At 40.6% G+C, this 22,663-nt stretch overlaps 1 protein-coding gene across 8 annotated transcripts in view; it reads left to right on the plus strand.

The window, feature by feature from the left end:
* FOXJ3 (forkhead box J3) overlaps positions 1-21,056 on the plus strand; it is a 202,879-nt gene extending 181,823 nt beyond the window's left edge. For all 8 annotated transcript variants that reach the window (XM_055392999.2, XM_055392956.2, XM_055392983.2 and 5 more), the window contains 6 exons: positions 2,417-2,591; positions 5,742-6,158; positions 8,051-8,152; positions 8,523-8,714; positions 15,493-15,600; positions 17,767-21,056. In XM_055392999.2, coding sequence (XP_055248974.1) covers positions 2,417-2,591; positions 5,742-6,158; positions 8,051-8,152; positions 8,523-8,714; positions 15,493-15,600; positions 17,767-17,882 — 1,110 coding nt within the window. In that variant the 3' untranslated portion in view covers positions 17,883-21,056. The remainder of the gene's footprint in view (positions 1-2,416; positions 2,592-5,741; positions 6,159-8,050; positions 8,153-8,522; positions 8,715-15,492; positions 15,601-17,766) is intronic.
* Positions 21,057-22,663: the final 1,607 nt, after the last annotated feature.

Genomic DNA, 22,663 nt, shown 5'->3' on the forward strand with positions numbered 1-22,663 from the left:
AAAGGACTGCTGTATCTAGATACATTATGGGAAATTTTAAAATTTCATAAGTAGTTACCCATAAAAATACTCAACAGAATGAGTAAATTATATATAAAGAAACACAAATCAGACCTCCCCCTCTTTTTTTCTCTCTTTTTTTAGACACAAGATCTTGCTAAGTGGGCCAAACTGGTCTCGAACTCCTGGCTTAAGCAATTCTCCTGCCCTGTTGACTTCCCAAAGTGCTAGGATTACAGGCATGAGCCACCATGCCTGGCCTCAGGCTTCTCTTTGATGCTACTAAATGCCAGAAGATAATGGAGCATTGTATGCAGAGTTTTGAGGGAATGGGTTTGGAATAACAAATATTATGCCCAAATTTTAATTCATATGTGAAGGCAAGAGAAAGAAGTTCCTTGATCTGCAGAGATTAGAAAGTATCCTGCCCTTGTTTTCATGTGTCTTTCCTGAAAAAAATTACTTACCTGTGATCAAGATTAATTAAATTAAATAATAATGACAAAGTGAAGTTATAAAACAACCAGTTGGAACATTGAAGCAAACTAAGCAAAGATATAATGATTTTAAGTTGCTTTTTGAAGTAATTTAAGTGTAAAAAATCTTGACCAAAGGAAAGCAAAGCACACAGTCCAGTATCACAAAACATTATAAAAGGACAAATTAAAGAAGCATGTATAGAACTAGATGACAGACACAGCTAACATGTTGGTTGTGCCAATAAATGTAAGAGGGTTAAACTGCCGTGTTTAAAGCTAGACTTTGTAGACTGCTTTTTTTGTTGTTTTTGAGATGGAGTCTCTCTCTGTCGCCCAGACTGGAGTGCAATGGTGTGTTCTCAGCTTACGGCAACCTCTGCTTCCCAGGTTCAAGCGATTCTCTTGCCTCAGCCTCTCAAGTTGCTGGGATTGCAGGCGTGAGCCACCACACATAGCTAATTTTTGTATTTTTAATTGAGGCAGGGTTTCACCACGTTGGCCAGGCTGGTCTCGAACTTCTGACTTCAGGTGATCTGCCCGCCTCGGCCTCTTAAAGTGCTGGGATTATAGGCGTTGAGCCACTGCACCCGGCCCTGCTACTTTCTTTCAACAACAAGTTGTCAAATGGTCGAGCAGTCCCTAAGCAACAGTGCAATGGCAGCTGCTGGTTGGGTTTGTCACATCTATATAGTTTGATCCTGTAAGGCCACAATGAGCCCACATGGATTGAGATAACTTTATTACTTATACAGACAGTATAAACCAGGTTAGCATGGTGTCAGCTCCCTACATCCCACGTGACAGTACCAAAACAGAGGACCAAATGACAGACTACTCGAGTAGTAGCTCACTCTGTAATAGAGGAACAAATTCCACAGTGCAACTAAGCAGGGTACAACCTGCAGCTGTACCCTAAGGGAGTAAGGCAGAAAGTCCCATGCCTCACTCAGCCAGGGAGGTAGATGAGAAACTGTTTCTTGGCAACCTCTGGCAAAATAGAAAGGTAGATGAGTAACTGCCCCATGGCCATCTCCTACAAGACATAAGGGCAGATGAGAATTTTCGCCTCAAAACCACTTGTTCCAGGATAATCACAGGGTGTTCCACCAAGGCTTAGGTCATCCTGCCATGGAGCCTTGCCTATATGGTTTGTGTGGAGATGCGTAAAGACACTAGGGTGCCAGTGGCGGAGCCATTTTCCTATGTAAAAATTCATATTTTTCCACGTTATTGCAGACTCCTTATGAGCATTATTTTTAATGGATGCGTAAGTTTCTAGTCAATGTTCATACCTTAATTTTTCAAAACACTAAACAAATGGTAGTTTACCACCCTTTCATATAGTACGTAGTCTTTAAGAAATACAGATGATTATCTTTTATTGATTTTATTTCTAGTTTTCCTGCTTTTAAAGATAAGTTTTCCCTGGAAATGAAAAGTTAGGCATATTTAAGCTCCTTGTTGCTTTGGGCAGAGCCATACATCTGACTCATAGTAATCACAGTATTTGGGTTTGTATACTAAAAAGTTAATTGAATAAATGAAAGAAATGTTAGTAGTTTTATAGCTTAGTGGAGTTTGAGATAAAATAGCTTATGTAGAAATCAAGATTGAAGATTCTACAGAAAGGCTAGAAGGATTCTAGGCCTAACTCATCACTTATTTGTATGATCTGAGGCAAGTTATTTAACTTCTTTGAATTCTTTCCTTCTGTGAAATATGGAGATTGGGTTAGACTTCTACAGTTCTTCAAGATTCAGTTTAGCTGTTTTGCTTTCTGTCCATTATGCTTTAACAGAGGATGGGAAAGCCTAAGACAGAAGAGTTATTTTCTTTGAATTCCAATGTTGACACTGTTTTCAGTTATATATTTTATATAACAAGCCAATTGTAATTAGTAGAGAGGCTGAATTAGTTGTGTTTTCTTTTAATGTTAGGTGACAAGCCATCCAGAATCAGTCTCTCAATCATTAACTCCTCAGCAGCAACCACAGTACAACCTTCCAGAAAGAGACAAGCAACTACTTTTCTCAGAATATAATTTTGAAGATCTTAGTGCCTCATTTCGGAGCCTTTATAAGTCAGTTTTTGAGCAGTCACTTAGTCAACAAGGTGAGTTTTCTTAAAATCTTTTTTATAACAAAGTTTTATTGGAAAAAAGTTTTTAAATTATTTCACATGGCAGCTGTTATACTCTTAATCTTAGAATATTATCATCACAATAATCAGGTAATTAGATTTTGCCCTTTGTGCCTTTACTGTGTTCTATTTATATCATAGCACAAAAATGGCAGATAAATTTTATGTTGCATGCCTACTTACTTGTTTACTAGTGGCATCCAGGAGCACTGTGTTAAAGCATTCTGACACTGCATCTATACCATATGGGAAACACTACTATAATTAATTAGTGATATCTGGCATATGAAGTGTTTGAGTGGTGAATGTTGCACCACAAGAATAGATGTGCGTTGCTTTTGTTCTGACTGATATTAGCAAAAAGAGATAACTATCGGAATGTGGTAGCGCCAAATTTGTGATTTTGAGTGTGGCACTTAGAAATGAATACATCAGCTACTAGTAAACGCTAGGTCATTGTTGTACACGATATACTTAAGTCAGATTTTAATATTAAAAGTGACTTTAGTTGAGATACACTGTTGCCTCTTGACCAAATGGTAGATTCTTGCTATAATATGTTCTCTTCCCATTAGCTGCTGGTTTAATTTTAATCAGAGGGTAAAAATGTCACATTATCTTTTCCCCAGAGATGAATTGTCAGAAATTGTTGGGAACTCTACTGTTGACGCATTTCCTAATTACTTGTTTGTTTGGCACATTAACTATTTACACCCCATGTTTTATTCCTTTCCTGCTGCCGTGTCAAGATACCTTAGAATGGGTAATTTATAAACAACAGAAATTTATTTCTCACAGTTTGGGAGGTTGGGAAGTTCAAGATCAAGGAACCAGCAGATTTGGTGTCTGGCGAGGGCTTGTTCATCATAAATGATGCCTTTTAGCGGTATTCTCACATGGAGCTGAACGCTGTGTCCTCATGTGGCAGACGACATGGAAGGGCAAAAAGTAGCTAGTTCTCTCAACCCCTTTTGCAAGGCCTAATCCCTAATTACCTCCTAAAGGTCCCACTTCTTAATACCATCACCTGGGGGTTTAAGTTCCAACATGCGAATTTTGGAGGGACACATACATTCAAACTGTGGCACCCCAACTCAGAAAGTTTACATGTTCACAGCAGTGAACAAAAATGAACAGAAATCCTTGTCTTTATACTGTTTGCATTTTAATACTTACTGTCAGTTAATGTTATATACTGTTATTTATATTGATGAATACTGATGTTGTGTATGTGAAATGGCTTTTTCTGGTTAGTATTTGAGTTTAAAGTAAGATTCATATGTTTCCCAACTTTTAAATTTTTTATCTATAAAAGTATAAAAAGAACTAATGGAAGACTTTGCTAAGCAAATCCAACCTTGGTATTCACAATAGAAAAATAAGGGCTTTGAAATAACAATGATGACAATTTCTGAAGCCCATAATTCCATTCCATCACACTATTAAAAAAAAAAAAAGGAACATCGATAGGAAGTCTGGGTTCTAGTCCAGGTTCTGCCATTAAGTCAACTGAGTTTACTTCTCATCTCTGGACCTCAGTATCCCCATTTGTACAATAAAGAGGGTTGGATTAGATCAGTGATTTTCAGATTGTTCTCTTCAGAGGCCTTGGCTTTTGTAAAGATCTTAGGGACTGCAGGAGGAGAACTGTGCAGATGCAGAGGTAGACCTAGTAAGCTTCCTTCCCCAGCTTCAAAAAAAAAAACTATATTATACTTATCAGTTTTATATATTGGGCTTCTGGAGAGATATTTTGCTTTCTTTTATTTAAAAATAATTTGAGATTGAAAATGTTGATACAGATCAGACCTTGGTTCCCTTGTAAAATGCTAGGATTTTATTGAAAATTGATAAATTACTGCTTTCTTTGATCTTACAGTAATAATCCTATAGATTCCTTATATGTGACTATTTTCTAGGGCCAAGGCAAGAACTTTTATTAACTCTTCTGCCTGTAAAACTTGGTAGCTTTTAAGATTATCTTGCAATGTACACAAATACAGTTTTACTACTAATGACAAATAGAATAATTTTATCTTTTTTAAAAAGCTTGATTCTTTTATTGATTGATATTATCTTGTGTTTTTTTTTCATTCAATAAAATTATTTTTATGTTTGGTGCAGCATAACATTGCATGGGCTACCCTTTAGGATTTGAAAATAGTCTAGTTACATAGAACCAAATGTTGCAGTAAGGTTATCTAACTACTTGGAGAACAAACATAAATTATCCTTAACATTAAGCATTTTTGGCTTAATCATCATCATGGCAGCTAACATTTACAGAGCTCATGCTGCAGCTTACACCTTCACTATGTAGAAAGTAAAAAGTTCCTCTTCATAGTTTCCCTTCTTGTTAAAGAGTAAATCATAAGTGTTAGAAATAATAGTTTCTTTTAAAAACTAACTTCCTTTAAGCCTTCTTACTTTATGCTAATAACTTTTTGTTGGGTAGCTGTTAAACATGCTCACAGGCACGTAGTACATTCTGTGTCCTTGTACCTTAACTGAGATATTTGTGCTGGACGTGCTCACAGGCATGTTCCAGCTTGCAGCCTATGCCCCTTCCCTATTTGGCATAAACAACTTCCTCTTTTCCTTTGTCTTTCCATTACTTTTACCTATTTGGAAAAGTTTTAAACTATTAGCCAGTCGAGATTTAGTTTAGATTGTGCGGTCTTCTATCAAAGCCTTGGTCTTTATGCCTACAGAGAGCCATCCTGAGTGTGACCCCCACACCTTTCCCACTTTTCCCCGAACATTTCCTTATCTTTCAAGACCCAGTTCAGGCACTGTCTTTAAAAGAAAGGTTTCTCTATATTTTCAGCCTCCTCCTAGCTGAACAGACAAGGAGCAGTTTTCATAATCCTCTGTATACTTTAGCTTTAGTACTTAAATTGTTGGTCATAATCTTGTCTTTCTCTTCCACTTGAGGGTGGGGCATTATATTTCTTCTCAATAACCACAGAGCCTAGTGTGTAGTGGATGTTGCATTAACACTTGTTAAATTGAACCAGTGTTGCTTCCTGGCATCATATGCTTTTGTTATGTTAATAATTTTACAAATGTTTGTCATAAAATACAACTGAAATCTGACCATAAATGATCTTGCTTTGTTTTTAGGTTTGATGAACATCCCTTCTGAATCTTCCCAGCAGTCCCACAGTTCATGTACCTATCAGCACTCTCCCAGCAGTACAGTGAGCACTCACCCACACAGCAACCAAAGCAGCCTGTCCAACAGTCATGGCAGTGGCCTCAACACCACAGGCAGTAATTCGGTTGCACAGGTCTCACTGTCTCACCCCCAGATGCACACACAGCCGTCTCCACATCCTCCCCATCGACCGCATGGTTTACCGCAGCATCCGCAGCGTTCCCCACACCCAGCACCACACCCACAGCAACACAGCCAGCTCCAGTCCCCTCACCCCCAGCATCCCTCTCCACATCAACACATACAGCACCATCCGAACCATCAGCATCAGACGTTAACACATCAGGCACCCCCACCCCCACAACAGGTATCCTGTAATTCTGGTAAGTTTTTGTCTCCTGGCTTGTGTTTGGCTAACTGTGAATTAGGATCTGTCCTTTGTTATTTAGAGCTCATGTAGTATTTACTACCAAAACCTCTTTACATCTGTTTCCTTGCTATAATCCTATAGTAACTCATTTAATTCATAGACTGACCTGGCGACTTTCTTGATTAAAATTTATTGTGGCAACATACGCAAACCCAGCAACCCTTGCAGGTTTTTATTTTAACTCTTGTTTATAATTTAGATACATTATCTTACATTATCCTGCCAAATCAAGTATAGATGATCACATTTTATATATGGGAAAAGTGCAACTAAAAGAATTTTAAGTAATTTGCTTAAGATCATACTGTGGTAAGTGGTAGAACTGGGGTTTATATTCTGACATGTCTGACTTCAAAGCTTGTAACACCAGTTATTCTAAAAGAACTAAAATTAGCAGACATTTGCTAAGTGGGTAGGGTTTGCTCACCCAGTCGCTGCAGAGTTTGCTTTATTTTTATTTGCCAGGTCACTACTTATTAAAGGAGCCTCCTCTTCCTCTTACCCACAACAACAACAAATTAGTCATGGCAAATGTCCTGGTTCCTGCTCATAATTTCATTTCAGTTAACCTTTTTCCTACTCTGACCTTTTGACTACCTGAGTTGTGTTTACCTCAAGAGATCTGGATTCTAGTACTGCTTTGGCTGTTGTATTACCTAAGTGACTTAAATCATATAATTCCTTTGAACCTTGGTTTCCTTATCCATGAAGTTCTTCTTGAACTAAAGGATCTGAGTCTGGTAGACTTGCATGTTCGTGGCTCATTTGGATATTAGTTTAATCCCCTCCCACCTTAACAAATTTCTTCCTAAGTTATGACTTGCTTCATGGCAGGGTCATGTTGTCTCTAGTTGATTGTTTATTTTAAAAATCCATTATTGGCAGAATTTTGTAATCAAGTAGCCAGTAGTTGATATAGCCAAGAGTTGCCTTGATGTAGCAAAAGCAAACCAACCAGCCCTTTTTATTGGTCTTTATCTTCATCCATCCAGGGGAGGTCCTAGAAACAGTGGCTTGACAGCAGTCACTGAATGGAGAATTTTCTTCCTCTATTCAGCACTGCTGTCTCATTGAGGGTAACTCTTGCTGCATGGCCTCTGACTAATGACTGGTTTGCTGACATACAGATTATGGAGTCTTAAACTCTTCTGATGTCATACCAGAGGATACCATTTCTGACTAAAAATGCCGTGACGTGGATTCATCAGCATTTCTTACAGAGATCTCACCCTTCTTCCTTCACTACCTTGGCAGGGGGACTGTGTTAAATTTTTTTCTCCTAAGGTTGCCTCGGAAGAAGCATTTACTCTTACTATATGATCTAATCCACCTGCGTTAAGTCATTGCATTAAATTGTACTGTGTGTTGCCTCTAAATGTGAACCTGCCTCTCTTGAGTTTTTTAAGGTCATAAGAAGACAGGAAAATGAACTTTATATAGGGGAAAATACAGATTTGCGTGACATTTCCTATCTGTTCATTTATTGGTACTGTAATGTAAAGAGCAGTATCAAGTTTGATATTACTAGGTGATGGGGCAATTTGGAAACTGCTAGACTGGAGGTTAGAAGACCTGGGTTCAAGTCTTAGATTCATCATGATAACCTTGCTAAGTTATGTCATTTCTCTGGTTCAGTTTCTTTTATTTGTAAAATGGAGAGAAATAATACCTTTCTGCCTGTCTCACAGAGCAGATTGCCCAACACGTGATATAATGGGTACAAATCCCCTTGTAAGACGGGACAAGAATCAGCCAATTTCAGGAATAAGGGCAGCTCATCGTTTTCCCTTACCACACTTCACCCTTTCACCATCCAGGAATTACACTGTTGTCAATATTTTATAGGTGTTTCAAATGATTGGTATGCGACACTTGATATGCTAAAAGAAAGCTGTCGAATTGCCAGCAGTGTTAATTGGTCAGATGTAGACCTTTCACAGTTTCAAGGTGAGTGTTGGTTCTTTTTGACATATAACCAAATACACATAATCCTGTTTCTCTGCTAGATTATAACTTTCTTTGTAGTAGAAATAAACATCATCTTATATAGCATTTCTTTTGCAGTTGGTAAAATTCATAATAATTTTGGCCAGTTGATATAGCAGAGGGTCACAGACAAGTTCTGAAAGAAATTTGGCCACATTTAAAATAATTGGGCTTTGAATAATTTAAAAAGGTCATTCTTCATTGCGTGGATCACTACCATAAAGTGGAGTGAGTGGAAATTTTGAGGGCTGAAAAAAATTATGTCTTGCTATTTTCCTTGCAATGTTTATTGCATAACAGTGCTAACGTATTTTTAATGCTTTCCTCATAGGTCTGATGGAGAGTATGAGACAGGCAGATCTCAAGAACTGGTCTTTAGACCAGGTTCAGTTTGCCGATCTTTGTTCTTCTCTTAATCAGTTCTTTACACAAACTGGCCTTATACATTCACAGAGTAATGTTCAGCAAAATGTTTGTCATGGTGCCATGCATCCAACAAAACCTTCCCAACACATTGGAACAGGTATGGGGTTAGTTATCTTCTTAATTTTTCTCATTTTCTCATTCATACAAAATTTAGTAACTGTCTTAACCAACTTGGTTTGCTGCTAATGGTGACAGTGATCTGTTTACAAATTTTTATTTATAAGAAATGAATGAAAGCAAATAATTTATATGTAGGGTATATCTTAGAAAAATTGAGGTAAAGAGATTATGTTTTTCTGTTGTGATTTATATGATTGCTTTATTATTTACAGTTAACTTGTAATCGCTATCCTTTTACTAAGTTACCAAACAAGAATTATATTGGAGATACTTATGTTTTTATAGGAACGTAATTATGAAATTATATTTAAATTTGTACAGATCTGCAATGGAAATCAACGTGTCTTGTGTATCTCCTAAGAATGTTAAAATTGAACAATTTGAAGTGTTTGAAGAGTAGACGTAATGGAAAATAGTCTCACTGATGTTTTACTTTAGACCCAAAATCTTTCCTGTGTATTTTTTAAATCTCGCTTTCTTCCTTCATTCTTTACCCTTGCAGCCATGTCTTCTACTCTGATTGCACATTTTTCTGTAGGAATTTCATATCCAAGTTACTTCTTTCTTCATTTTAATTCCTTACCTTCTCTTATCATCAAGTTTACTTCTTTTCTGTATGTTATATTGATTTTACATTTTATGCCAACAAGCTCTCTCTTGTTGGCTCTCCTGAGTGGCTTCCTTTAACCATTATTCTGTCGTACTTCACATCTTTTGTTCACCCATGGTTTGAGTTTATTTAACTCAAGCTTATCAGTCTGTGTCTTTCTTTTCATGAAATCTTTATTTCTGTATCCTTTGATGTAGTGGAAATCTATTATCTTTTCTTCTTCCATGTTGAATAGCTTTTCCTAAGCTATTTTGAATAGCTTACCCTAAGCTATTTTGAATAGCTTACCTTGCCTGAAACTTTCAGTCACTATTTGATTCTGGTGACCTATTCATTCAGTAAATTATATCCACGCAAGGGCCTTGTTCAGTCCCTGGCTGATTGCCCTCTGTGCCAGACACTAAAATTTAGTTTTTGATAACTTTATAGCTTCTTTGTCTCTCTCTCTCTCCTTTTGTTAGTTCTTTTTGGTATCTTTCTGATATATATTCATTTTTAAGCATCAAGATCTCTGTAATTCAGGTATCCTCACTTATGTGCCCTTCTTCCATTTCTTTTTTTTTTAAATCTTTTCTTGCAGATGGACAGCGTGTCTTCTTTGTTTCTCTCATGGGTTCTAAGCCCATACTTTGTCCCTTTCAGGATATATCACTTTAATTTTTCCAACTTGCTTTAAGTCCTTAGACCAGGTGTACCACCTCTCTCCGTTTTTTGTCCCTTTTTTCTCCTTTCCTCTTTTTTTTCTGTGTTCATCCAAAATTGTTGCTTCTGAGTGCTGTCATGCTGTTCACTTCTTTGCTAACTCCATCTCTAACCATTTCAGTCAGCCTCAAAAAGTGCTAAGTGAAATTAAATAGCTTATGTATATATCACTAGTCTTGTGTGTTTGGGGGTAAGTACCTGTGTTGCTCATAGATTGTTGCCTTAGGCAGGAGAAGTAGAAGATGATGTGGGTCAGTCTTAGAAGAAGGCAATCTCGGCCAGGCATGGTGGCTCATGCCTGCAATCCCAGCACTTTGGGAGGCCGAGGCGGGCTGATCACCTGAAGTCAAGAGTTCGAGACCAGCCTGGCCAACATGGCGAAACCCCGTCTCTACTAAAAATACAAAAATTAGCCGGACCTGGTGGCACATGCCTGTAATCCCAGCCACCCGGGAGGTTGAGGCAGGAGAATCACTGGAACCTGGGAGGCGGAGGTTGTAGTGAGCCGAGATCACACCAGTGCACTCCAGCCTGGGTGACAGAGGGAGACTTCGTCTCAAGAGAAGAAGAAGAAGAAGAAGGCAATCTCAAAAGCCAATGTACATGTTAGGCAGTAGCTCTCATGTTGGTGAATTTCAGTTTTGTGCCCTAAGTCTGTAAGAAAGATCTATGTGTACCTTTTGGTCTTGGAACTTGGTAGTTTTGTCATGGAAAAAAAACACTTTATCTGCTGCTGTCCTCTGTCAGAGTACCCAGGCACTCCTTCTAGATTCTCTCTAGACTGAGATCCTGAGTTATTTTCCTGAAGCCCTTTGTTCGTCGACTTCTGTAGTCATCTATTCTTGAGCCTTGACTTTGGTTATTTGTTCTGGTGTTCTGTGATTCTGTTAATTTTTTCTGTCATCTCTTTTGTCAGGGCCCTCCTCCTTTCTAGGGTCCCGATGACACCTTCGTGATTCTCAGTGCTACCCTAGTCACAGCCTATCAAAGGTAGAAAAACTATAGTTTTTCTTCAGTGTTTATTCAATTCTTTCTACTCTCACTCCCCTTTTGTATTTTCCTTCTGACTCATGCCTGCCAAGCTGTGTTGGCCTCTGACAGCAGTTGTTCTCTCATCAATTATGGTGCTCCAAGTATCCATCACTTCATGCCTGCTGATGTCTGTTCACAAATATTCAGATTTTTTTTACGTGTCCAGCCTGCTTCCTCTTGTTTTAAGTGTCAGTGTCTTTCTGTCATTCCTTTTTTCTCTGTCTTACATCCCTGTATATCACATCCATTCAGATCTTTTACTTCCCTCATCTCTGCACCCCAATAATTCTTTGTCATAATTTCTTAGAAGTGTAGTCAAGAGGAGACTTTCAGAGAGCTGTTGATTTTATCCCTTTATTTAACAGATAAGGACATTGTAATCCAGGGGGAGAAAGTGACTTACCCAGCTTTGTAAAATTCATTTAGGTGTAGGTCTTGAGTCCCAGAATATAGTCTCTCCATTTCCTTAAACCTTTCCTGTCATTCCTGTCTTCAAGGACCCGCTTAGTAAACACCTCCATGAGCTTCCTGTAGACTCCAGAAATTAGTGGTGTAGTGTGCTAGTGTGGAAGGGAGAAGGGGAGAAGGTTGTTATAGAACACAGTCTATGACATCTTTTCCTAAATCTTTTTACCTGTGGTTATAATTTGTTTATATCTTCTGGCTCTACTATTCTAATTTGATGTGTTGCTTAAAGGTCATCATTAAATATAGGTAGGAATGCAGTCATTGAGCACACACTAGACACCTTTTCTGTGTCTAGCTTTGTATTGGGCACTGAGAATAAAGACATGACCCCTGTAGTAGCTTTTATCTCAAAGAGTTCACAACCTAGTGGTTGAGACAGATCCATCAAGAAATACAGTATGTTCACTTTGGGAGGCCGAGGCAGGCGGATCATGAGGTCAGGAGATCGAGACCATCTTGGTTAACGTGGTGAAACCCCGTCTCTACTAAAAAAATACAAATAAATTAGCCAGGCGTGGTGGCAGGCGCCTGTAGTCCCAGCTACTCAGGAGGCTGAGGCAGGAGAATGGCATGAACCCGGGAGGCAGAGCTTGCAGTGAGCCAAAATCGCGCTACCACACTCCAGCCTGGGCGACAGAGCAAGACTCCATCTCAAAAAAAAAAAAAAATTCAGTATGTTGAGGGCTACACTTCTCCATAGGGTATAAGTGCAATAAGAATTCAGAGAAAGGGGTGCATACTTCTCTTGGAAAGATGGAAAATTTTTCTAGAAGACAGCATATTTAAGCTGGACTTTGTAGGTTAAGTAGGATTTTGCAAGACAGAGAGGTCAGATCATGTCATGTCTGTTTTCTGCTCAAAACCCTCCATCTTTCTCAGTAAAGACCAATGTTGTTACTATGGCCTATATGGCCTACACAATCTGATCACCGATTATTTCTGATCTTGTCTCCTGCCTTTTTCCCTCCACCCCTGTGCTCCAACACTGCTGGTCTCCCTGGTGTTCTTTGAATACACTAGGTAGCACACTCTACCTTAACAGGGCCTTTGTACTTGCTGTTTCCTCTTGTCCAGAGTGGTCTTCCCTCAGATAGACACATGACTCATTTCCTCATCTTGTTCCGTTTTTTTTCCTCAGAAAACAGCTGCTCGGGGGATGCCTTCCTTGGTCATCCTATTTAAATGGCACCACTACTCAGCAGTCCTTGTTCTCTCTCTCTGCTTTTTTTCCATAGCATGTTACATACTATTTAATCCTACTTTGTTTGCCCCTATCCAACATGCCCAAGAATACACTCCCGAAAAGCAGAGTTGTGTTTTTTCATTGTTGTATCCATAGTGCCTCGAGCAGTGCCTGAAATCTTTGGAAACTGCATTGGAAGTTAATTTCTTACATAGGAAATTCAGGAATACACTCATTCAGACTCTATATTGAGAATATGGGAAAAAATGAGAATTAATGGGAATTTCTATATGAAAATAAAAGTTACGAATATGATGGAATTACAGAAAGTTAAGCCTTTTATGTAGATGTTTGTTTATTGTCATAATCCTGTAATTCTTACTCCCCTCTGCCTTTAAGGTAAGAATTACGAAGCCATAAAAGAGAAGTGATAAAAGATTAATTCCCAATAAAAATCAGTTTTACATTTTCATTATGACATGAACTCGAAAGATGTGTAGAGTGAGAGCTAAGATTTTGAAGGACAGAGACAGGGAAATTGTGGGTATATGAGTGACCATATTACTCTGAGTGGTGTGGCCCCTCCAGCTTGGTGCAGTCTTTAGAAAGTACACTAGCCATGCATGTGAAGACCGATCAGCATTTGGAGACAGGATTCTGCCCCACGTCACTCGCACCAGTATTAGAGCTGTAGTTTAGTATAACTTTTCTCCTCTTTTTTCTTTCTAAATCATCAGTATGGTCAGTCAGTCAAAGAGCTCAGTTCTGACTATAAACTTCACTGATAAAAGGCATGTTATCATGGGAGGCAGGGACAGGGGGTCAGAAGTCTTGAATTCTGGTCCTGGTTCTGTCTCATTTCCTCTCTGTCCCTCTTTCCCTATCTGCATGGACAGAGGTAAGGTCAGATTAGATTATCTCTGAGGCCGTCTCAAGCCTGGATAGTCTAGCTTTCCACTGGAGGGTGAAGACTTGTGAGCAGCCAAATACAGAATGCCTTACCTTAATAGAAGTGGAAGATTTTTTCCACCATTTTTAGTTTCCTCTGGGAAAATGATTTCTATTTTTTAGTTTCATTACAACATTACTAGAATTCAAGTGTAATTTACATGAAATAGTAGATAACCTTAGGGAAGTAGCCTTTCCAGAATTCCAGATGTTCCTTACAGTGTGAACCACTTTTATAATCATTCCTCATGAGTTATTGGGGGAGGAGGGGTCATGTTTGTTCTCTCTTTTGCATTGTGATGTAATGTAGTTGACATTTTGGAGGCAGTAACACTTGATGTCTCCTGTTAATGAAAATATATTAAGAACCTTCTGAAGTAAAATTTGAATGAGATCCATGGTCCCCATCCTCACACTCTAGAATAATACTCCCCTCCCCTCCCCTCCCCTCCCCCGCCCCACCGCGCCCCTCCCCGCCCTGCCCCTCCCCGCCCCGCCCCCTCCGCTCCGCCCCCTCTGCTCCGCCCCCTCTGCTCCGCCCCCTCTGCTCTCCTCCCTCCGCTCTCCTCTCTCTTCTCTTTTGACAGGGTATCACTCTATTAACCAGGCTGGAGTGTAGTAGCACAATCTCGGTTCACTGCAACCTCCGTCTCCCAGGTTCAAGTCTGAGTAGCTGGGACTACAGGCTCATGCCACCACACCCAGCTAATTCTTTGTATTTTTAGTAGAGACAGGGTTTTGCCATGTTGGCCAGTCTGATCTTGAACTCGTGACCTCAGGTGATCTGCCCGCCTCTGCCTCCCAAAGTGCTGGGATTATAGACCTGAGCCACCATGCCCTGCCCAGAATAATGTTTTTAATCATCATTGCTTGTTGTAGCTCTTTTACCATGTGCAGATCTTTATTGTTACTTTGTGCTTCCCAGGTACTTGTTAATTAACAGGGGCACACATGGTTACACATAGTTAGGCCTGCTTCGAGGGTGAGAACATCAGGGAAGTAGAGAAATAGGTGGTGATGTAGAAAGAGTCCATGAGTGGCTGGGTGCGGTGGCTCATGCCTATAATCCCAGCACTTTGGGAGGCTGAGACAGGTGGATCACTTGAGGTCAGGAGTTTGAGATCAGCCTGGCCAACATGGTAAAACCCCATCTCTACTAAAAATACAAAAATTAGCCAGGCGTGGTAGTGCACGCCTGTAATCCCAGCTACTTGGGAGGGTGAGGCAGGAGAATCGCCCGAACCCAGGAGGCAGAAGTTGCAGTGAGCCGAGATTGCGCCACTGCATTCTAGCCTGGGTGACAGAGTGAGACCCTGTCTCAAAAAAGAGAGTCCATGAGTTAGGAGATCTGGATTGTAGTCCTAGCACTGTCAAACTAATGTGTCTTTGGGCAAGTCAGGTTAGCCTTTCTGAGTTTCAGTTGCCTCATCTGTAAAATGGGTGTAACAATCCCTGTCTTACCCTCCTTTGGGGCTTAGTGGGAGGGTCAGATGAAGTAATGGATACAAAAATACTTTTGAATTGTAATGAGGTATGTGACAGCAACAATAATAGACATAACTTGCCTACCAGCGTACAGTTAGTGGCAGCGCCAGCATTAGTTCCAGTGTGTTCACACCCAGCCTGGCACCCTGTTCAAAAGGCCAAGACCACAATTTTAACATCTGAGAGGAGTAATATTTTCTTCCCCCTTTCTCCTCATTTTACCTGCTTAATTTACTTTCAGAGTAACAATTCTGTTAAGATTTTAGTGCTCCATTTGTTTTATTTGTGGTAACATGTTTTCCCTCTTTCTGCTTTTAATCTGCTTAGGAAATTTGTACATAGATTCTAGGCAAAATCTCCCTCCTTCAGTGATGCCACCCCCTGGTTATCCTCATATCCCACAGGCACTCAGCACTCCAGGAACAACGATGGCAGGTAAGAGAGAGAGAGAGTGAGTGTGTGTGTGTGTGTGTGTGTGAGAGCACTCCAGGAACAACGATGGCAGGTGAGAGAGAGAGAGTGTGTGTGTGTGTGTTTGTGTGTGAGCACTCCAGGAACAACGATGGCAGGTGAGAGAGAGAGAGTGTGTGTGTGTGTGTGTGTGTGTGTGTGTGTGTGTGTGTCAGTTATTACCCAGAGTTTAATATTGAGAAGCGTGTGTGTGTCAGTTGTTACCCAGAGTTTAATATTGAGAAGCGTTAGCTTTCCCGATGGTGAATGAAGCTGCCTCAAGGAGTGAACTCCCTGTTAAGAGGGGCTAGGGGACAATGTCTGGACAGCCACTTGGCACTTGTGCTAGCAAAGGGATTCAAGCATCAGTTGGTGTTTGGACTGTAGGACCTGAAGTCCTTATTAGCCCAAGATGCAATGATTCTACTTATTCTAGTTATTTATTGTCTTGCCTCTCTAAGAAGTCCTGGGGTCATAGTTGAGGGTGTTTGACAGGACTTTAGCAGGTTTTAGGAACCTACTTTATTAGCTCCTGTAGATTCTGCTTCATTCATTCCTATGGAGTTCCCCCAGCTATAGTTTCCAGGGAAGTACCTTGTAGAGAAGGTAAATTTTAGGTGTTAACTGGTTCATACACTTTTCCCGCTGGGTTCTTGAATGCAGGATTCATTTAGCCAGGGGAATACGGCACATTGTTAGAGCTGGAAAGTATCTTAAGGATCACTTAGGGTAATGGAGGCTCTGAAGGAGAAATGCCTTGCCCAGGCCACCTAGTTTAGTGAGTGGCCAGACCAAGACTCAAGCCCCAGTGTCTGGATTCAGAGTCCATTGTTTTTCTCACATACCACACAATCCTTTACTTAGGCTATTTGAGGAAAAGACATAAAGGTAATGGGGTTGGGGGTGGATTTAAAACCTTGAAGAACTGTGTGGCAGACAGCAGTGAGGAAGGAGTTGGGATCAAGTGATATGTCCTTTGCTGAAGGGGGAAGGAATGTTAACCTGTTGTGAGTGCTTACTACTAATTTGTAAGTGGCACCATAATGTGGTAAGGCTCTGGAGCCGGATTGCTTGTGTTTGAATCTTCATGCTTTGCCACTTAATGGCTGTGTGATATTAGGCAAGCTACCTAACCCTCCTACCTCAGCTTCCCTGTTTGTAAAAGGGGCTAATAAAACTACCTATGTCCTCGAGTTGTTAGGATTAAATGAGAATCATGTAAATTAGTGCCTGACCCACATTAAGGAACTTATAAGTTTTTTTTAAATGGAGGCATTTTACCTATATTGTGATATACTGAAAACCTTAGCATTAAATAATTGTACAGGAAAGTATTTCAGAGCATATGAGAAAAATGAGTAGCAGACTACTTGAAATTTTGTAATCAGAGTACTAAAAAAAAATCCAGTAAAACTTCCACAACAGTTAAAAGGATATGTATAAAAATAAAAGAAAGAATTCTACAAGTAAATATCAACCTCTACTTTTAAAAAGCAGCTGGTTTAGAAGGGGGTCTGTCAAGATACGGTGGAGACACAGACCCAATGAATCAAAATTGGGGAGCACAAACAGCACATGGCCAAACCGGTACAAGAAGAGCATGGGAAGGTGGGCATTCTGTACTCAGCTGTGGTTCCTTCTGGTTTCCTGTGTTCCCTTGTTGATGTCCTCTGTGTTCACTTGACATTACTTGGTGGCACAGAAATTAGCTTGCTGGGGAAAATTCAGTATGACGTCATTGGTGCACTGCCATCATTATCCTGTTTACCATTCTCATGGGAGCCAATTCATGTTACTGAAACAACATATTGGAGCAAAACAGACTGTAAGAGCGGTGGCTACATTGGCACTTTTCTTGTGTCTTCCTTACTGCAGCCTGGTATAATGGAAGGAGTGTGGATCAAGTGAACTGACCTCAGATCCTATCTTTGTCCCCTAGTGGTTGTGTGACTTTGGGTAATTTACTCATCCCCTTAAACCGTATCCCCTTACCTATAAAATAAGGATCATAAGAGCCACTTTTTGAAGGCTTATGGTTGAATTAGTGAGATAATGTGTGCCTGGCATATAGGAAGTACACAGTAGGGGTTAGTTTATTTCTTACTTTCTTCTCTACCCAAGTCGCTGCTATTATTGCCTCTTTCCTTCCAGGCCATCACAGAGCCATGAACCAGCAGCACATGATGCCTTCCCAAGCCTTCCAGATGCGGCGTTCCCTGCCTCCAGATGACATCCAGGATGACTTTGATTGGGATTCAATTGTGTAGGGCTTGTTTCTGCAAGACACCAGACCCTAACGTTACCTTTCTGTGCAGTGAAGGGAAAGGTTTAAGAGAATCCAGTTGAGAAAACAAACTTGCTAATCACTTTACCAATGTTATCAAAATTACTTTTGAAGACAATCAGAAGGATTTTAGCTGGATAACTTACTGCTTTTATCTGACCCAAACAAGTACTACATGTTTGTCTCCCTGCCAGCTGCCCTATGTAGCTCCTAACTGTTGTGTGATTTGGACGGCTTTTTGCATATTTGTGTCAGTTTGATGTTAACCACAAGTGCCAGACTGATTTTTCAGACGGAGCCTATTTTGCTGCAAGCAGTTTATATAAAGATACATATGTGTAAATATATGTACAAAAATTACTGAAAGGCTTCAGTTTTTTCTAATTGGATTATTATGTCTTGAAAGGAAAGTTATTGTTAGTTTTTATTCCTTGTTAGGCTATTTTCTGCAGGATGCTTTTAACTGATGTAGGAAACTGAAAGGAAATAGATTTTTTCCAAAGCCCAGTTCCCCTTATTTAATCTTTTCTAGAAATGTGGGTAATGAATTCTACCTAATAAGTCAAGGAAACCAGAATTTGACACACTCCAACAATCCAAAGGGGCATGTTGCTCCTGAGCAGCATGAAGAACTGACCAAATTGGTTTTGATGCTTGGGGGATCATAGAGTATTTATGTCTGCTTTTCTAAATCTGCGTTATAATAGCTCTAAAATTTGTTGATCGGTAAGAAATTGGGCATTGCTTGGCTCTTTAAACACATCAGTGCTTCCACATTCACCTATGTATTTATTATTCAAAAGTGTCATTTTAATATTTATTGCTACCTTCTGTGAATGCTTAGCTCCTGTTGGGTTCATTAAGGAGAAATGTGTCTGAAAGCACAGGATTATTATTTTTTTTTCTTTTTTTGAGGTGGAGTCTTGCCCTGTTGCCCAGGCTGGAGTGCAGTGGCACGATCTCGGCTCACTGCAACCTCCGCCTCCCGGGTTCAAGCAATTCTCCTGCCTCAGCCTCCCTAGTAGCTGGGAGTGCAGGTGCACACCGCCATGCCTGGCTAATTTTTTGTATTTTAGTAGAGACGGGGTTTCACCATGTTGCCTGGGCTGGTTGCAAACTCTTGAGCTCAGGCAGTCTGCCTGCCTCAGCCTCCTAGAGTGCTGGGATTACAGACGTGAGCCACTGCGCCCGGCCCAGAGTTACTTTTCTTGATAAGAATTTACAGATAAGACACTCAGAGAGACATTGTGTCATTCTCTATCATCACTCCTTTTACCATGTGAATAGATTTCTCTGTCTTGGCATTCTTGCTGATTCAGACTTATTAGTTAAATCGGATTTTTCTGGAATTTGAATCAGATTCCATTTGGGCAACAACAGCAGGGCAGTGTTTCTAAAGCAGGTTTCCCCACTCATCTAGGTTGTCTTGAAAGGAGGATAGAGCCACTTACAGTTTTATTTGCTTCAGTGTTTAATGTAGATATTATGTGGCCTGCTGTTTCTGTTGTCTTGTATGTCTGTGTATGCATGACATTTGGTCCCTTTCTTTGAAATGCAGCCCACCTCTTACGGGTTTTTTAGTGGTGGTGGTTTGTTTTGTTTCATATCATATCACAGTTTGCATGGACTGATTATCTTAGTTTTATGATAAAACTAGAAGAAATGAGGGTTTTTTTTTTTAATGAATAGATTTTGAATTGATTCTTTAGACCCCCCAAAAAGTGTCAATTCTAATGGGGAAATATATTCCATCAAGTCAAAGAGTAATAACTGCTCACTAGTTGCTTTTTAGCATCTCTGGTCTTATCAGCCATGCTAAATCACTTTAATTAGCCTTAGTGATTCTATGGTTGAGTAATCTCTACTTGAACTAAACAAACATCTTTTGTTTCTGTGTGTGTGTGCTGTGTGTGAGAGAGTGTGTGCGCGCGCGCGTGTGTGTGTGTGTTTTAATGGAGTGTTGCCTTGAATGAATCACTGGGAAGCCAGCCATGGTAAGGGCTGGTGAGGTTGGGGAGAAAGGAAGAGCTTTATGTTTCTCTGTTGTTTGGACCCTACTTGGCATGAAAAAGGAAGCTCAGTTCCAGCCCCTTGGATCAACGAAAATCAGAGGATTCTGGAAAGGCAGCCAACTTGCGCCTCTTAGAAGGATCAGAGGCAAGATGAGATGGCAGCCTGCAGAGTAAATGCTTGAAAAAAGAGGGGTGATTTTCAATGGTTTGCTTAAGTCACTGTTTTCTAGACACCAAAATAGCTGTTTTGAAACTGTTTTAATTGCTTGGGTAGCAATGTGCACTTTAAACAATTTGGATATTGGAATGCAGTCTCATACTGAGTGATTTGAGTAGAACCACTGATGATGATTTTATAAATTGTGTGAAGCGAATTTCCCATTTGGCAATCATTTACTGATTTGCAGTGATGAATATTTTTATGAGAATTTAAACTTAGCAAGAATGGCCATGGAGGCAAAGCCTTCACCCAGACCCATCCCACTCTCCTGTGATCCAGGTGGTCCAGGAGCCCAGGACAGGCCTTTTCTGTGGGCCCTGGCCAGGCAGGGTTACCTGGTGAGGTGCAGAGAGTCCCTCTAGTGGCCATTTTGTATGGTAGTTGCTAATGCAGAACAAGTTCTGTCTTGGGCTTAAATTGACTGAAGACTTTAGGGGGAAAGAATAGTAAATGCATGTAAACAAATGGGGGCACTCTGTTCAGGAGAATAATCCGACTGGCATTTGTGGCAGTTTTTGAAATGTAAATGTATTCATGTGTGTTCTTGTAAATACGTGTCGCTCAGATGTCCTTTGAAGTGGGAGGGAATCAATCCGGGGATAATTTCAAATGGAATAGAGTATTTTGATATTGTTCATTCAGAGGGTGATGTGTACATATCTATATTGTATATATGTGATGAAAATGCATTGGCTTTTTGTGCAGATACAACCTGCTCTCTGTACTGCTGTTGGACAGTCAGTGTTTTAATGTTTCTACAGTTTTGCTATTGCACGATTTCATATTTTGCCTCTATGATGAATGGCAACCATTATTTGTAACTGTTTAGTGCTGTAAAGAAATATTCCAAGTGTCATTAGGATTGTTGCTGCCAGAACTGATATGCATGAATGGCACTTAAAATAAATATATTATGTTAACTCTATTTACAACACTGATTGGTCTCTGTTGTTTGCTGTAATTGAAGAAGTGAGAATGGAGCTAGTCCAGGTGCAGAAACCCCACAGCCGGGACCCCAGAGCCCTTGGGGTCACTGAGATTGTGTCCTTTGCATTACTACCTGAGGACAGTAATTGCTGCCATTTAGTGAGCATCTTATTAGCTCCATGAACTTGGGGAAGTCACTGGATTTCCCTGGGCCTCATTTTCCTTATTTGCAGCGCCAGTACAATGAGGATAGTATCTGCCTCCTAGAGTTGTAGTGGGATTTACATAAATTAGTACATGTAAACATTTAGGACAGCACATGGGACATGAAGCATACTGGTACTCAGTATGTGCCAGGTGCTGTGCTAAGTAGATATTGTGGTCCTCCTTTTACCGACATGGGAACAGCTCAGATAGAGGTATAGAAACTTGTCTAGATTCTTTAGTTGGCAGGTGATAGAGCGGAGGTTTGAATCCAGGTCATTTGATTCCAGGCATCATGTTTTTTGCACAATCCTCTCATGCTTCCTGAGGGAATTCCCCTCTCCCTACCCCCCTGCCCTTGCCCCATCTTGTCCCCAGCACTGCCTTCCCAGAGCTATTTCCAAAAGGTGAAAGTGGGGCTTTACATTTGCTGAGCACATATTCTGTGTCAAGCCCTCTCATGAGAAATCCAGAGATGAGGAAGCCGCAGTTCCTGCCTTTAGGGGGTGCAGACTTGCCCAGGACAGGTAGCAAATGCCAGCCCAGGGAGGCTATTCTGAAGGTATGCTCTGGTAAGGCAAGATTCTGGTGATGAGGAGTTAGGTCATACTGAGGATTGGGGCCGTGGTTTAGGAGAGGCTCCAGGTATGGGCTACCAAGTTGAGTCTTCAAAGGGTCCCAGACAGATGGGAGGAGGTATTGCCATTTATACCATTACCTTGGGCAAGGCATGGGAGCTACCTTAGCGTGGGGGTTGTGGGTTGAGGCGGGAGAAGTGCAGGGCTGCTGGTCAAGAGCTGAGCATAGCAATTCTGTGAGAAATGCTGTCCCCACTTCACTGATGTGGAAACAGGCCAGCAGAGGCTAAGCAACGGGCAGACCAGCCACGTGGCTGGAAGTGAGATTAACCTGGAGTCCCTCCCACTCTAGAAGGGGGACCTTTTCATCAATCCCATGATCTACCCAAAGCCTCAGGCTGCTGCTAACGTAACCCACACAATGCTACCAGAAACATCTTTGGCAGTTTTACAGATAGGGAAACAAGGCCCAGAAAAGTTAACCTGCCCAAATTCTCACAGCTAATAGAGGAGCTGGAATAATTCAGTCCAGACCTAACTCCAGAGTTCATTTCCTTTTACCTCACTGCTATCTAAAAAGAGGAATTTTCCCAAAGCCAAGGATAGTGACTATCCTCCGTGTGTATGTCCATGTGTCCGTGTGTGTTCCTTGGAGGGAAAGCTGTGCTTCACTCCCATCACAGGTAAGCATTTGTCATTCGCGGTGCCTCTGAAGGACTGTAGTAAGGGCACCACTAAATGTAGTCACCTTGCGCTGATTCAGATGCAGCTGAAGTATACTGCTGATCAGATGAAAAGGCGATGAAGATGCATGTGTAATTCT

Source organism: Gorilla gorilla, chromosome 1, assembly GCF_029281585.2.
Source record: "Gorilla gorilla gorilla isolate KB3781 chromosome 1, NHGRI_mGorGor1-v2.1_pri, whole genome shotgun sequence".
NCBI lineage: Eukaryota > Metazoa > Chordata > Mammalia > Primates > Hominidae > Gorilla > Gorilla gorilla.